The sequence below is a fragment of the Salvelinus namaycush genome, chromosome 6 (assembly GCF_016432855.1).
Source record: "Salvelinus namaycush isolate Seneca chromosome 6, SaNama_1.0, whole genome shotgun sequence".
NCBI classification, from domain to species: domain Eukaryota; kingdom Metazoa; phylum Chordata; class Actinopteri; order Salmoniformes; family Salmonidae; genus Salvelinus; species Salvelinus namaycush.
This window is the reverse complement of record NC_052312.1, coordinates 40,002,305-40,017,928: the sequence shown is the minus strand read 5'-3', so window position 1 is coordinate 40,017,928 and position 15,624 is coordinate 40,002,305. Positions and strand designations below refer to the sequence as shown.

Here is a 15,624-nt window from a genome sequence, read left to right as displayed (position 1 = left end):
AACAGTCGGATTAGCCTAGCTGTGTGTGTTTTGAGATTGCCTTGGCGATGGCAGAGAACAAATGTGTTAGACTGCGGCTCTATCATTAGAATGGTTACAGGAATGAGCAGAGGTTCAAATCTGGTGACTTCATACACATCTTTCTGTCATCCTTAAAGCATGTGAAATCAAATCCCCCTTCTCCCTCTCACTTGGACTGCAGCTAATATTATGGGCTGTTGATATCCTTTCTACTTTGGGCAAGATGATGCTGTAGATGACTGCTTTTGGGTTAGATGACGATATTGACTTTTTGTATAGAAGTTTCTGCAGGTCTATTCTTTGGGAGTGTTGACTTTTGAGACCCTGTCTATTCTAAGATATTGACAGAGATATACAGTACTTTGTGTAAGAGAAGGAGGTAGAAATAAGTTATTATTTTGGTAAAAGGGATTTTAGAGACCAATTCAAGTTATGGAAAGAAGGTAGATGGTAGAGATCCATTGAGACAGGGAAGATAGCATCGAGGCATATGTTATTTTGGTGTTCCACAACACAGTCTGACATCTTTGCAATTCCGCTTATATGAGATTTTTACACATCAAAGGCTACCCCATTGCCTTTCGTCACTCCTACACAACGCTCGTCGCTCAGTGCAGGCGGAATCATTGCGCTATCTGACGTAAGACTCTGATAAGATTTTGATTAGTCATTTCAAACTGTAACGATCAATTATGTTAAGAAAAAGCAGGCTATCTCACCCCATGACCTAATCAATTTTTCTCTCTTTAAGTTCAGTCCATCCTCTCTTAAAAACAATCACATCATGATACACTGGTTGTCTGTTCCAAAACTCTGATACTCTGTGAGTGACAATCTCTTTGATGAAGAGTGTGAGGTAGGATGCTTGTCCTGCTGGCATCCAGTTAGAAAAGTAAATCAAGTTAACAGCTCTTTTGATTCAGTCATCGAATTCCAATTTTGACGAGAACACAGGTTGACAGATGACTACACTGACCTTACTGGTATTTCAAAACCTTTAGAGGTGAAGGGTTAACACTTACAATTACATGCTTTTCTCGCTTATGGTGCAGAGAGTTACAGCACCAAAGCACAGGTGCAATGAATGAACTCAGAGGTGTGTATATATACCATATATGTGGATGTTTGTGTGAATCTCACTTTGTCTTGACAAAGGTCTCTTACCGAAACATTGATAATAGATTCTGCAGAGGAAAAAACAGGAGACTTTGTATTTTAATACCAACTAAAGGATCCCTATACCAGTAATGACAAATATAATATTCAGGTTCCGGTAGAGATGTTGTTGAATGTATAGTCTGTACAATTTCTCTACTGCTATGCAATACTAGTTTCAGTAAGTAACAAAACATAGTCGCATTTACAGTTGCTAAAACATTGGCTCAATAATAAACTGTTTTCTACTTTGACAACACCCTCAGCAAATACTTGTCACATGCTTCGTAAACAACAGCTGTAGACTAACAGTGAAATGCAGTGACTAAGATAGAGGAACTCCTATACAGAATGTCTTTGGTATGTGTATACACTTAAAAAAGAAGGGTTATATCGCTTGCTTCATCTATGGAACCCCCAAAAGGTTCTATATAGAACCTTTTTCTATGAGGGGAAGGTAGGTGTGACCTGTCTTATATAGCATAAAAGCTATACATTAACACACAAAACTAGACATCTTCAAGTAGGCCCACCTTCCTTTATAGGCTATAAACAGAACAAACCTAGACTAGGCCTATATCCCCAACTTGCTTTCAGTCAATAGCATGAATAGTCATCACAGAGTAGCTAAGGTAGGCTATAAAATTGACAGTGCTTTATTTGTGAAATTCTTTTTTTAATTTTTCTGATGTGAATAAAGAAAAAGTGGAAGGTCAGAAACCCTCTTTTCCACCACCCCCAATCCCAAGACAGTGGTTAACAGTGGAGTAGTCTTTTAAAGACCTTGGCTACTGACATTTCAGGGCAAAATGTCACATTACATTTTATATTGAGAAAATACTCTGATGAAGTTATAGGCTTAAGGGTTAAAAATTGTAACCTTACTATTTTTCTAGATTGCTTATTCATATGGGTGGGCCTATGGAACAAACAGGACAGGCTACTTTTCAAGAAAGCATAAAGTCAGACGGAGTGAGCACTGCATAGATGTTCAATCACAGCTAGATTTTTCCTACATTTTTATCCTATCCTCATCAGACGTATGGTGACGTGCGTAACAGTTGCCTTCTGTCTATTGACAGTCAGCGACTGCGCAAAGCCTACCTTGTAGTCTACTACCTAAGGTGGGAGGACTTCGGAGGAGGATACAGTATTGACAATCTCTACTTAAATAAGAGATTGCACATAGAAGTGGAGGGTATGGGGGACTGAACTGCATCCATTAACCCAACATCACGGAGGGAATTCCCTGACAAAACCGCACTAAACGCAATTGGAGTGAATGGGAAAATACACCGTCGATGGGTAGTTTGCCGGTATATCGCGTTATTGGACCTCAGTGATACACATATGCCAGTTTTCTCTTCGCCATCTAGAACCTTGGTTTGGTGACTCACTCTTCGTTCGTTCATTTTCTGGATTTCGTTGCCTGCCCGGTGAGGAGAGTAGTAACCTACATAATGAAGTTCAAGCCGAACCAGACCAGAACTTATGATGGCGAGGGCTTCAAGAAACGAGCGGCATGCTTGTGCTTCAAGAACGACCGTGAAGAAGAGGTATAACGTTAGATGGTTATATTTATCATTGACAGTTCAGGGGACCGATACTGTCCTGTCTTTAAACCAACCCACTGTTCTCGGCTATATCCTACACTTGTTAATATTTTATCTATAATTGCCTATTGTAATAGACTTAAATAGGTTTTCATTTTGGTTTTACCACTTAATTCATCAGAAAATGTCGATGTGCGGGGGCTGTCTTGCGGTGTCTGAAAGAAATGCTTCGGCGGGTTTTTAAAACCTAATGATCAGAGATGTAGGCTTGATGTTAAACAAAAAAAACAGGAGTGTTATAGTATATTTATACGCCTTTTATTGGCCTACGTTCCATAGCTTTAGTAATACATCCTTAGTGGTGTTGTGTGACTGCCCGCGGCTATCCAGTTTGGGCTAGTTTGAGAGCAAAGCGAGGGGGGCGAGGCGCTCTGTTGCATGTTTCATTTGACGGGCGGGACATCAGTCCAGCCATTGCTACATTGTATGACGATACCACTGTACCAATGCATACGAGTTTAAATACTAATAGTAACAATATCACCGTTATCATTTTACACGTTATAATCTCTGCTGCCTCATAAAATTGAAATGAAAATGCGTTATTGATGAAGTGGCCATTTTGTAAGACGGTTTCAGTATCCTAGGCTGAAACCAAAGGTAGCCTACTGAAAAGTAGTCTCAATCAATGCTTTGTTTTTATATTTCTGGTTTGAGAGAATATCTTTAACAAATTGCTGTAGTCCTAGACATATTCCTCGTAATAGTTTTGGGGTTTTAACGGGCTTCACGGTGATAGCCTACGCACCACCATGATGCAAGCGTCCACAGTCTATGTTTTAACAAAATGGACTATCTACCCAAGTCAATTTCCCCGAAATTACAACAACATATAGGACTCGTTCCACACATTTTTAAAAAACATTTTATTAAATGGGAAGCAATTATTTCCATGAAATAGGCTATATTGTTGTGCATGTGTCATTTCAGTCAATATAGCATGCTCCAATTGTTTCTGCCAAGATCTATTTAATTGTTTAAAGCTACCATTTATACAGATATGACTTAGACCTACTACCGTAACAAGTTAAATAGGCCCACTTTATCATAACCAAAATCTAAGGACCTATTCCATTGTTATGTGTTACTATTTCATTTCACGGTAAAGTCTACACCAGTTGTATTCTGCGCATGTGACAAATACAATTTGATTGATTTGATTTGTTGTCATAGGAGACTTAGTAAGCAAATGATGTCATTTTTCAGTGCATGAACTAAAGTCGAGAAGACTTAAGGTTGGTCATTAATGTAAAAGTGGCGATGCTTTTAATTTCTTACTGAGCCACACGCCTTGTTTATGAACAGCTCCTACATTTGGATTTGTACTGTCTGATAGAAATCCAAATTTGTATCAGACAGTTCAAGACACTGCAGCCTCTGACTTCCCTGCACCACTGTTATGCAATGTATAAGCTGCAGACTTTATCTGTCTGTCATTAAGAACTCTATCAGAGCACTCAAGTATTTGTACGAGATATATATATATATGGCTTGAGGGAGAAACTGTTGTCCCTTAAGACTGTGGGGGCCTTGTTCTCTCCCTCAGCCGGTTCTTTCAGGAACAAGGAATAGAGATATATCAGTTTGCTGTGTGTCAGTGTGTCCGTGCCAAAGGCACATTGCATTGTGGTAGAGCAGCTGGAAGGCTTTCTCACTGAGTTATATTAATGAGACTGCCCAATCTCAGTCTCAATGCTGCGTCCCAATCTCCCTTTTGATTTTTACTTGGGAAGTATTTATTAACATTAGTAATTACCTACACATACAATCTTGTTGCTGACATTTCATATGTAATGCTATAAAACAAGTCAACCTGGGTGTAATATCTTAGCTTGTTTTAATATTTAAGATACCTGTGGTGGAACAAATGGAGACCATCTTCAATCACCCACCTGTGTCTCTGGTCAAGGGTATTGTTAGGTCAAGAAATGCTTCGCCTGTGTCTGTTCAACTGTTACTGAGCGGTTGTAATGTATAGAGCCCATCCCCAGGAACATATTTACAGAGTTTGCTCTGGGACTGTCCAGCTACTCTGTCATACTTGCATGCACTCATTAAGGCTGAACAGGAGAAAAGCCTCTGTGGCTCCTGCGTGGCCAATACTGTCTTTGCCAATGCCACCTCTTTGTGCCAATCCCATGCTGTTGAATCCCTGAAGGATTGTGGCCTATCTGTATCTGAAGACCTTGTCTCAACCTGCTTTGGTTAGATCTCAGCAATCAAATCTCAGTCCCCTTTGTGGAGATGGAACAAAAATGTAGCTTCTCCTGCACCCCCCACACACACACGCACACACACACACGACATGTTAGACATGATCCCCCCATTGAGAGGGCCTGAGTAGGTTAATAGGAACTCTGTGTGATGTCAGAGACTTTGTTTAAGGAATGGAAAAGGAGAAAGAGGAACCCTCTGGGTCAGGTGTTCAGTGACAAGGTTTAAAGTCCTTCAAGGGAAAACAGGAACATTACATCCCTCAGGGCCAGTGGGTGGGTCATTTTGCCTCCAACAACAGTAGAGACTAGAGGTCGACCGATTATGATTTTTCAACGGCGTTACCGATTATTGGATGACCAAAAAAAGCCGATACCGAATAATCGGCCGATTTTCAAAATGTATTTGTAATAATGACAATTACAACAATACTGAATGAACACTTATTTTAACTTAATATAGTACATCAATAAAATCAATTTAGCCTCAAATAAATAATGAAACATGTTCAATTTGGTTTAAATAATGCAAAAACAAAGTGTTGGAGAAGAAAGTAAAAGTGCAATATGTGCAATATGTGCCATGTAAGAAAGCTAACGTTTAAGTTCCTTGCTCAGAACATGAGAACATATGAAAGCCGGTGGTTCCTTTTAACATGAGTCTTCAATATTCCCAGGTAAGAAGTTTTAGGTTGTAGGAATTATAGGACTATTTCTCTCTATACGATTTGTATTCCATATACCTTTGACTATTGGATGTTCTTATAGGCACTTTAGTATTGCCAGTGTAACAGTATAGCTTCCGTCCCTCTTCTCGCTCCTACCTGGGCTCGAACCAGGAACACATCGACAACAGCCACCCCCGAAGCAGCGTTACCCATGCAGAGCAAGGGGAACAACTACTCCAAGTCTCAGAGCGAGTGACGTTTGAAACGCTATTAGCGTGCACCCCGCTAACTAGCTAGCCATTTCACATCAGTTACACCAGCCTAATCTCGGGAGTTGATAGGCTTGAAGTCATAAACAGCGCAATGCTTGAAGCATTGCGAAGAGCTGCTGGCTAAACGCACGAAACTGCTGTTTGAATGAATGCTTACGAGCCTGCTGCTGCCAACCACCGCTCAGTCAGACTGCTCTATCAAATCATAGACTTAATTATAACATAATAACATACAGAAATACGAGTCTTGGGTCATTAATATGGTCGAATCCGGAAACTATAATCTCGAAAACAAAACGTTTATTCTTTCAGTGAAATACGGAACCGTTCCTTATTTTATCTAACGGGTGGCATCCATAAGTCTAAATATTCCTGTTACATTGCACAACCTTCAATGTTATGTCATAATTACGTAAAATTCTGGCAAAATAGTTTGCAACAAGCCAGGCGGCCCAAACTGTTGCATATACCCTGACTTTGCGTGCAATGAACGCAAGAGAAGTGACACAATTTCACCTGGTTAATATTGCCTGCTAACCTGGGTTTCTTTTAGCTAAATATGCAGGTTTAAAAGTATATACTTGTGTATTGATTTTAAGAAAGGCATTGATGTTTATGGTTAGGTACACGTTGGAGCAACGACAGTCCTTTTTCGCGAATGCGCACCGCATCGATTATATGCAACGCAGGACACGCTAGATAAACTAGTAATATCATCAACCATGTGTAGTTAACTAGTGATTATGACTGATTGATTGATTGATTGTTTTTTATAAGATAAGTTTAATGCTAGCTAGCAACTTAGCTTGGCTTCTTACTGCATTCGCGTAACAGGCAGGCTCCTCGTGGAGTGCAATGTAAAGCAGGTGGTTAGAGCGTTGGACTAGTTAACCGTAAGGTTGCAAGATTGAATCCCCAAGCTGACAAGGTAAAAATCTGTCGTTCTGCCCCTGAACAAGGCAGTTAACCCACCGTTCCTAGGCCGTCATTGAAAATAAGAATGTTTTCTTAACTGACTTGCCTAGTTAAATAAAGGTGTAAAATCGGTGTCCAAAAATACCGATTTCCGATTGTTATGAAAACTTGAATTCGGCCCTAATTAATTTGCCATTCCGATTAATCAGTCGACATCTAGTAGAGACTAGAAGAGCGTTCATGCCGGAGGGTAGGAGCAATCTGTTATGGGTGCCTTCATCCAGCAATAGGTGTCTCCCTGAGACTGTATTATAGTACATTGTGTCTTTTCAGTCCACTGTGTCGCTACAAGACTAAGGGGTTGTTGACATTTGGTAAAGTTGAAGTACGGTTTATTGTTGGTCTGGATGGACTGAAGGGTAGCCTATTACTAGGCAAATGATGTTTCCCTACTTGTACATTTCTAGATAGGAGTTAAAGCTGTATTGAATGTGTGTGGTCTGGAATTGGCATATAGTTGGGCTTTGTTTTCTTATATCGACTAGGCTGAAAGTAGGTGTATTTGGTATAAAACAAGGGGCAGCAAACTTCCGTATGTTGACTTCATAGGTCTATTTTGGTTATGACTAACCACTCTCCTAATGCATTAAAATACTCCAGTCTAAAACTTCAAACCTCCGTAGGCTGGCATGTGGGAGACTGGTTTATTTGACAGCTACAGGCGTGTTGCTCGTGCTGCTCCTCCAAGAAAGTAGGTGTTTATTTCCTCCCTGAGATTCCTGGCCCGTTTAGCAGGCTTACAAAACGCACTGGAATCTCGCTGGGAGACGCTGCTCTATTCTCTTTGCCCCCCCCCCCTCCATCTGCACCTGACCTTTGACCTATCTAATATGTTGGTGTGGCGTTTTGCTCCTCACTGTGCCGAGTGTTCCTCAGTGCCATGATTTTTCAGTGGGACATACCTTGTTAGCCTAAGCTGTTGACATAAATGACATGAACAATGTTTTGTATATTGCATGAATTTGTATGAGGTGCTGACAAGCTTTAGGTCTTTCCTGGAATGAGTTAAATTCGTAACAGTTCATATCCAACCACATTTTGAGCAAGAAATAGAAAAGATAGGACTTAAAATGAAGCAAAAATAACACTGGCAAGATGTAGTCTAGCTAGCTTTGTTTTGTAAACTCCACGGTAGACACTGTCAAATGCAGTGACATCCCTGAGCTGCTTAAAGCCTTGCCCCCAAAAACATATTTGCAAAAGGCCCACAGCGGTGCCCCACCCCCATATATAAACACAGACAGTAACCCCCCAACACACACACACACACACACTTGTGTACACACACGTACACTCACATTCTGAAGCGCTAGCAGTCTGTTATAAATAGGTTAGTAGGTTCATTCTATCTCCATGGTTTATGGCTTTATAATGTAGGGTACTAAGCAGACAGTCTGGTCTACCCCGCTGCTTCAGTTGGATCCCCTCAACTGTATGTGGCGCTCGTAAATATAGCTAACCGTCCCACTCCCTGTCCACCCTCCATCCCCTCTTAGCCCGGGATGAGCCTGATGAGATGTCGGCTCAGTTAAGGTCCGGGAACATGACGTGGTGACCCAGAGTGGAAGGGTGACACGTGCCGTATCCACTGTGTGGCCTCTCTTGACCACTTGACTTGTCACTACCTGGCTCCTGGCTCAGACAGCAACGGGTCTGCTCCAGCAATCCCACAATCCCATTAGAGCAGCACAGAGGAGTGTCAAAGCCGAGCTGCTAGCTGATATTACATGGTTGTCAGGCTGACACACTTGTCCCGTATAGAGGGGTCTGGATGGGGAAAAGATGGAAGGTGAAAGCCACATAAGCTGCTTCTGACGCTGCATCACTGTCGTATGTCGTATTCGACTGACTTGAGTTGGATGTTTCCTCAGCATGGTGAAAGAGACAACTGAGCAACTATGAGCCCCATAGGTCATGAGTGCGCGTGTGTGTGTTTGTGTGTGTGTGTAGGTCATGTGTGTGTGTATTGCATCATGAAAATGCAGATACATGCTCATTCAATCTGTACGGATCGTTGTACATGGCAGACTGTGGTGTAATTTAAGCTCAGGCACCTGCTTCGATGTGCCCAAAAGGACCTGGTCTGGGTCAATCGATCAGCCAAGGTGGAGCAGAGGGCCCTGTGGTGTAGCAGAGAGCCCTGTGGTGGAGCAGAGGGCCCTATGGTGGAGCTGGACTCACAGAGCTATTGTGTTTTCTCTTCCAGGTGTTGCTGGTGAGCAGCAGTCGGCATCCGGACCAGTGGATCGTCCCAGGTGGAGGGATGGAGCCGGAGGAGGAGCCCTGTGGCGCAGCGGTCAGAGAGGTGTTTGAAGAGGTGAGTTCACCTGTCATCATCATCATCATATAAAGGAAAGATCCAATCATTCTGAATGTTATATTGTTTTTGTGCATCTCTGAGTGATGTTCTATCAATTCCCGGGGTCATTTCATGTTTTCATATGATGCAAAACCTTTTCAGATGCACATAAAAATTAAAGAATGACCTGGGAGTTGATAGAGCATCGCTCAGAGATGCACAAAAACAATATCACATTCAGAATGATTGGATCTGTACTTTAATCCAATCCAATCATCACCATAATCATCAGTGATGATGAAATTTAAATGAATCACAAAGTGGGTGTGTAACTAATAGCTATATGCACACACAAAACACACATTGATCTGATGGTCATTCATTGATTTGTCTGTAAAGAACATGCCTTTTAGTGATGGGTGAGACTATTGTAATGTGTTAGTTGTAAACTCTGGCTTCAAGTCATGTAGTGATCATGTCATCTATATGAGTATCAAACTCTGGCCCCTGATTGGTCATTTAAAGGCAACGTGCAGGAATGTCTGTAGGCCCTAAATATTCTTATATACACTATGAGATAGATAGAGACACCCTCTATAATTCACCACTGCCTGCCTTGTAGCATGAGACTGACCTTGTCGATCTCCTGGGATGTCTCAATGGCACTTCACAGCATGTCCTCTCCAAAGTGGCTTCACCGCTAAAGGGTTCAGCTCTGAGAGATGTGATGTATGCAATGATTGTGAGTGACGGGAACTCACTTATGACATGACAGAATTGGGAGGTACATTTTGGTGGGTCCAAGGTGGGTTTGTAGAGAAAGGGGTCAGAAGGATTTGGTTCGGGTAGTGACTGAGGAGCTCGTGGTATTCCAAAGGTCCAGCTGGTGGGAAACCGAACGTACTTGGGTACGTCAGCAGGCTAAACTTGGCTCCCTGCTGGATTCCAGCACATCCACAGGTCCTAAAGTCTGTCCAGTGGACATGGGCAGATTCTTTGTGAAGCTTGATAAAGGGGAAGGGGAATAGGGGGTGGATCATGTGTCTTTTTGGAAACAGTAACCTCTCTGATTTTGACCTCTAAATATACAACAGGACTGGGTGGGTTTGTGTTGTGATATTCAATCACATTATATTGGTCAACGTTCTGATCTCACACACACACACACACACACACACACACACACACACACACACACACACACACACACACACACACACACACACACACACACACACACACACACACACACACACACACCTAACTCCAGTCGAAGGTTTTCATACTAAAACCCCCACACAGTATTGTCAAGAATTGGGATTTCTCTACTTTCCTTTTTAATCTAACACAAGTGTTTTGGTTTGTCAAATTGCCATAGGCCCAATACTGTCATCTCACATCCCCCTAATGCCTCTCTTCTCTCCCCCACCAGGCAGGAGTGAAAGGCAAGTTGGGACGTCTCCTAGGTGTGTTTGAGGTAAGGCGTGACTCTGGGCTGACAGTAATTATAAGACAGTTACATTTTTACTCCCTGAAAAACTGTCATTGCTATCTTAGTGTAAATTGTCACATGAATGAAATTCAAGAATAGAAAATGAGTGGATTTGGTTGATGCCTAGTCAAGGGTTGACAAACTACCCTGAAGCATGTGCACCCTCTGAAAGCAGCTGTTTTCTCTTGAGGTGCCACAGGTAGAGGTTCTTCCAACCTGCATTTTGAAATGTAGTTTTCTTTTTAACTTCACAGCAGAATCAAGACCGAAAGCACCGAACGTACGTTTACGTATTGACTGTGACGGAGACATTGGAAGCATGGGAGGACTCGGTTAACATAGGTGAGTTTATGGTCACATGACATCAGGACTTCAATGTCTAGTATAATAATCTGTTTTTCCAGGAAGGATGTTGCCAGTATCAACAGGCCTCACAGACTAAATAATGAAATCCCACTCACTGACTAAAAGGCCTGGGATTGCAGAAAACAAGCAACAAACAAGTTCAATATTTGTCCAATAATATCCGGCTTCACCTAATCTAAAGTTTGGAGTCATAACACATCAATTCCAAAGTGGCTGATTAGGACTCAACTTATGCTGCTAACAGCTAAATTACACCAGCCTGCTGGCTTTGGAGAGGTGGACTAAAGTAGCTGGTAAAAGGTAGAGTAAAATGTGAATGTGCGATTGGATTACTGAGCAGGTCATCTATCCCAGTCCTTCCCAAACAGACCGTGACTCACCACTGACTGCACCGAACAATGTGACCTGACCTCTGAAATCCATTAAACATCCTTTAGACTTCATCAGTCTTTTTCCTGAGTGGCTGGAGCTTTTAGTCCTTATAGATCTTACAGTAGGCAGTATATCAGTCTCAAGTCTTTCTTTCGTTTTTGTTTACGGACTTAACCGCACCAATATTTGTTCCTGTGCACTAATAATCCTCATTCCTGTTAACACACAGGATTACCAAACATGGGCTACAACTTGTTCCTCAAAAATAATGTTGTGAAAGCATGCCACTGTGATTGACCTTTCCTTTAAATGAGCTCATGTCTATTGCCTCATCTTCACGCAATAACACTGTAGCTGTTGTTAGAGATAATCAATATATTCTGATAACATCTATTCTGGAAACATGTATTCAAAATGGCTATTAGCACCCTTCACAAGACTTTAGGTAGGCTGAAATTAATAGGGGCATTTTGAATGTTTAGATGACAAACGTTGGGCGTGTTTGCAGATTGGTATGGTGATACCAGAATATTTTATTGACAGTGCCACATGGGGTTGATCCAGATCCCATTTCTTTGTGAGAAGATCCCCACCCCTCAAAGGGCAAATGTCACACTAAGTTAATGTGGAAAACCCCAGTAGTTCTGAACGCTGACTGGTTATTGGTAGTGTATTAAAGACATGATCTGGAACTTTGGCGACTAGCAAGTATTAAGCGCTTTGGGCCAGTAACCAAAAGGTCTCTGGTTCAAATAACTTTTATGAAACCCTTAACAATATTCAATTTCAAAATTACTCAGGACAATGACGCCTTCAGGTGGTTGGTGTATAACGTCCACTACTCGCCCCCCCTGGTGGTCAATAGAAGGAGTGAATCACACTCTGTGTCTGTCTCCCCCTGCAGGTCGTAAACGGGAGTGGTTTACAGTGGACGAAGCCATCAAAGTCCTGCAGCACCACAAGCCGGACCACGCTGAGTACTTGAAGCGGCTTCATCTCAGCTGCTCTCCAACTAATGGGAACTCCCTGCTCCCCAGCCAGCCCCCTAATGACAACTTCCCCCGCTACGGCCCCCCCACCACAGGATCTGTTCTGGGCCCCTCGCGCAGATAGGACTGGCCCCTTCCCACGCCTATGAACTATCTTCTACCTGTACAGATACACTGAAAACTGACATTTTGCATGAATATACGAATCCTCAGAGTCACGGCTCACGCAACATGTATGTAAATTACTGTATACTTGGACAAACCAAAGCCATACTTGGAACTGTGTCTGGATGATTCAGTTAAGGAATGCCTTTCAGTAACTTCTTTAAGAATGTTCTATTGGGGTCAATTGTATTATTATTTTCTTCCATAATTAAGAAAATCACACAACATGGCTACCACAGAAAAAGAGTCATTGGCTGACAATAGGATGGAAAATGGCAGTGTCATTGGACCTCGGGAGCTGGCGCAGTATTGACAACAAAGAGATGCTACCTCAGTTGGACGAGCACTGGAAGGATGTCTTAGCACGGTGTCGGATTCCTTTTGGCTGGTGTTTAACCTTTACAAACAAACTACAGCTCAAAAATACAACTGTTTATCTACTTCAAGTAGTACCATAATGTGTGGACAGAAGACAAGGGCTCACTATTGTCCCTCCCCTTCACCTCAGTAATTGGTGCCCTTCTTCAAGTTTAGTTGTAAAAACAACACATTTTGTATTTCTTATATGGAGCATTTCACATTTAATTGCCTTTAATTGTGTTGCCTTGATTGCCATCAGTTTTTTTCTCCATCTAGCATGATCATGAATAACAATAATTTGATATACTAATTTAATTATTAACGCCCGCCCCATATATGATCTGGTCAATCTTCATAAGAGTATCTTTACTAGTTGAAGGCAGGCCCTCTTTAATATAATATCTATATTTCATTCAATTGCCACAAATGATGTCTCCTCAATGCTGAGATAATGTACCTTAATCCACACTTGTGCATCTTGTCTGACCACTGAATGAGGATTGAACCGCCCCACACAGGGGACATGTAAATACTTTGCTGCAGAGAAGTGTAGAGTTATGTGTCTGGTTAACAGAAATGCAACCATATTAACTTTTCTTCTCCATATTTGCGATTGTTTTTCTAATGATGTAAAAAAAAAAAATGCTGTACCATGTAGTGAAGGTGTGACGGTAAAAAATGTCCTCCGTTCAGTTCCACCTGAGAACAGAGATGAGATGACATGGAACAACGAATAGGGAAGTTGTCTGAAAGAGAAAGGGAATGGATGGAAATGAGTGCTTTCCAAGTTAGATTTATGGTGGAACGACACTGGCGGTTAGGCTGAAGATGGAAATGTTCTTACGATGGACATGGATGTGAGATATTATAGTTGAGAACACACTTGTAAATTGTAGTGCTTTACTGGAGATTACACAAACATAAGTGGTTTCACTTTTTAATCTCAACCACTATCTCACCCAGACTCCCAGCCTTCATTTTATCACAAGAATACCCCTCTGAGGCAGACATTGTCAAATACATACCAGTATGTCAACTTCCAAATACTTGAGGTATTGTAGGGTGGGCGGAGTTTGTACTTTTGGGATTATTCCACTGGTTCCATTTTACTAGGCAAGCAAAATCAAGTGCACTGTATTTTACATGTGTACTTGACCAAGGTCTGCCATTGTGGATAATGCTTGTTTTAATTTGTGCTCATGCTTCATCAAAGCAGTTTTTTGGGAGGGAGTGTTTAGGAGCCAGTAAATAACCGAAGAAATGGTTAAAAGATGAAGGTGGGATATATTGTGAGTTTGATATTGACCCTTCTTAAAATCTGTTGCATGAAAAGATTTCACCGGCCTGTCTGATTGGACAGTCATCACCTTTAACCAGTTGTATTTTTTATGGATATAACAATTTATGGAGATTGGATTGATGCATACTGGTACACTACATTCAGGAAGTTTTGCAAGGACCTTTTTTAAAATTTATTGCTGGAAAAAAGTGGCAAGTGTACAGCAGCTGTAGTTTTATTTTGAATGAATTACCCCTATGGTCCCTTATTACTGACACTAAACAGTCCCTGTATAATGAATGGGTGGGGGACTGCTGTGAATGTGTGCTGATCAACTTTGTTCCAGGCACTCTCTCACTAGGGTGTCTTGAAGCACTCACTAGTTTATCAATGCAAACAGAATTTCCTTTATGATCATATGAACAGTGAAATTGGATAAAGTGGATTGAAGACTATTCTGTTTGGAATAATAATTCATTAAAAGGGAATTACTTGACTCCAGCCTGTCTGTAATGTCTGTACTGTATCTACTCATTTTGTTCAGTGTTTCTCCAGTCTTTTGGTACATTGTTGGTGCATGGTTGTGTGAGGGGGGTGTTAGTGGGTGGGTCAGGTGCTACTTTGTGTTCGTTTTCCAATAAAAAGACAGTATAGAAGCGGAAGTCCACAAGGATGCTGCATGGAAACAGACACAAGATGACTGCTCCAGGGCACTTAGGAGGGGTGCATGAGACTCACTGGCCTTCAATATTTTTAAGGTTGTTGAAAAAATGATAGGCTGCAGCCCAAATGAACTGAAAATTAAGTTGGAAAAAAGTCAATCAAATTGTACTTATAAAGCCCTTTTTACATCAGACATCACAAAGTGCTTTATAGTAAGGTGTCTGCTCATGTAACTACCATGTACACTGAGGAAAAATATAAACAAAACATGTACAGTCGTGGCCAAATGTTTTGAGAATGACACAAATATTAATTTTCACAAAGTCTGCTGCCTCAGTTTGTATGATGGCAATTTGCATATACTCCAGAATGTTATGAAGAGTGATCAGATGAATTGCAATTAATTGCAAAGTCCCTCTTTGCCATGCAAATAAACTGAATCCCCCAAAAACATTTCCACTGCATTTCAGCCCTGCCACAAAAGGACCAGCTGACATCATGTCAGTGATTCTCTCGTTAACACAGGTGTGAGTGTTGACGAGGACAAGGCTGGAGATCACTCTGTCATGCTGATTGAGTTTGAATAACAGACTGGAAGCTTCAAAAGGAGGGTGGTGCTTGGAATCATTGTTCTTCCTCTGTCAAACATGGTTACCTGCAAGGAAACACGTGCCGTCATCATTGCTTTGCACAAAAAGGGCTTCACAGGCAAGGATATTGCT

General features: G+C 41.5%; 1 protein-coding gene across 1 annotated transcript; it reads left to right on the top strand.

Annotated features, from left to right (window-relative positions):
• Positions 1-2,325: 2,325 nt before the first annotated feature.
• Positions 2,326-14,735, top strand: LOC120050000 (diphosphoinositol polyphosphate phosphohydrolase 3-beta-like). Its single transcript, XM_038996574.1, has 5 exons — positions 2,326-2,732; positions 9,124-9,234; positions 10,649-10,693; positions 10,963-11,050; positions 12,351-14,735. Exons 1-5 carry the CDS (start codon positions 2,637-2,639, stop codon positions 12,557-12,559), a joined length of 549 nt encoding a protein of 182 aa, XP_038852502.1. The 5' UTR covers positions 2,326-2,636; the 3' UTR covers positions 12,560-14,735.
• The last annotated feature ends 889 nt before the right edge of the window (positions 14,736-15,624 follow it).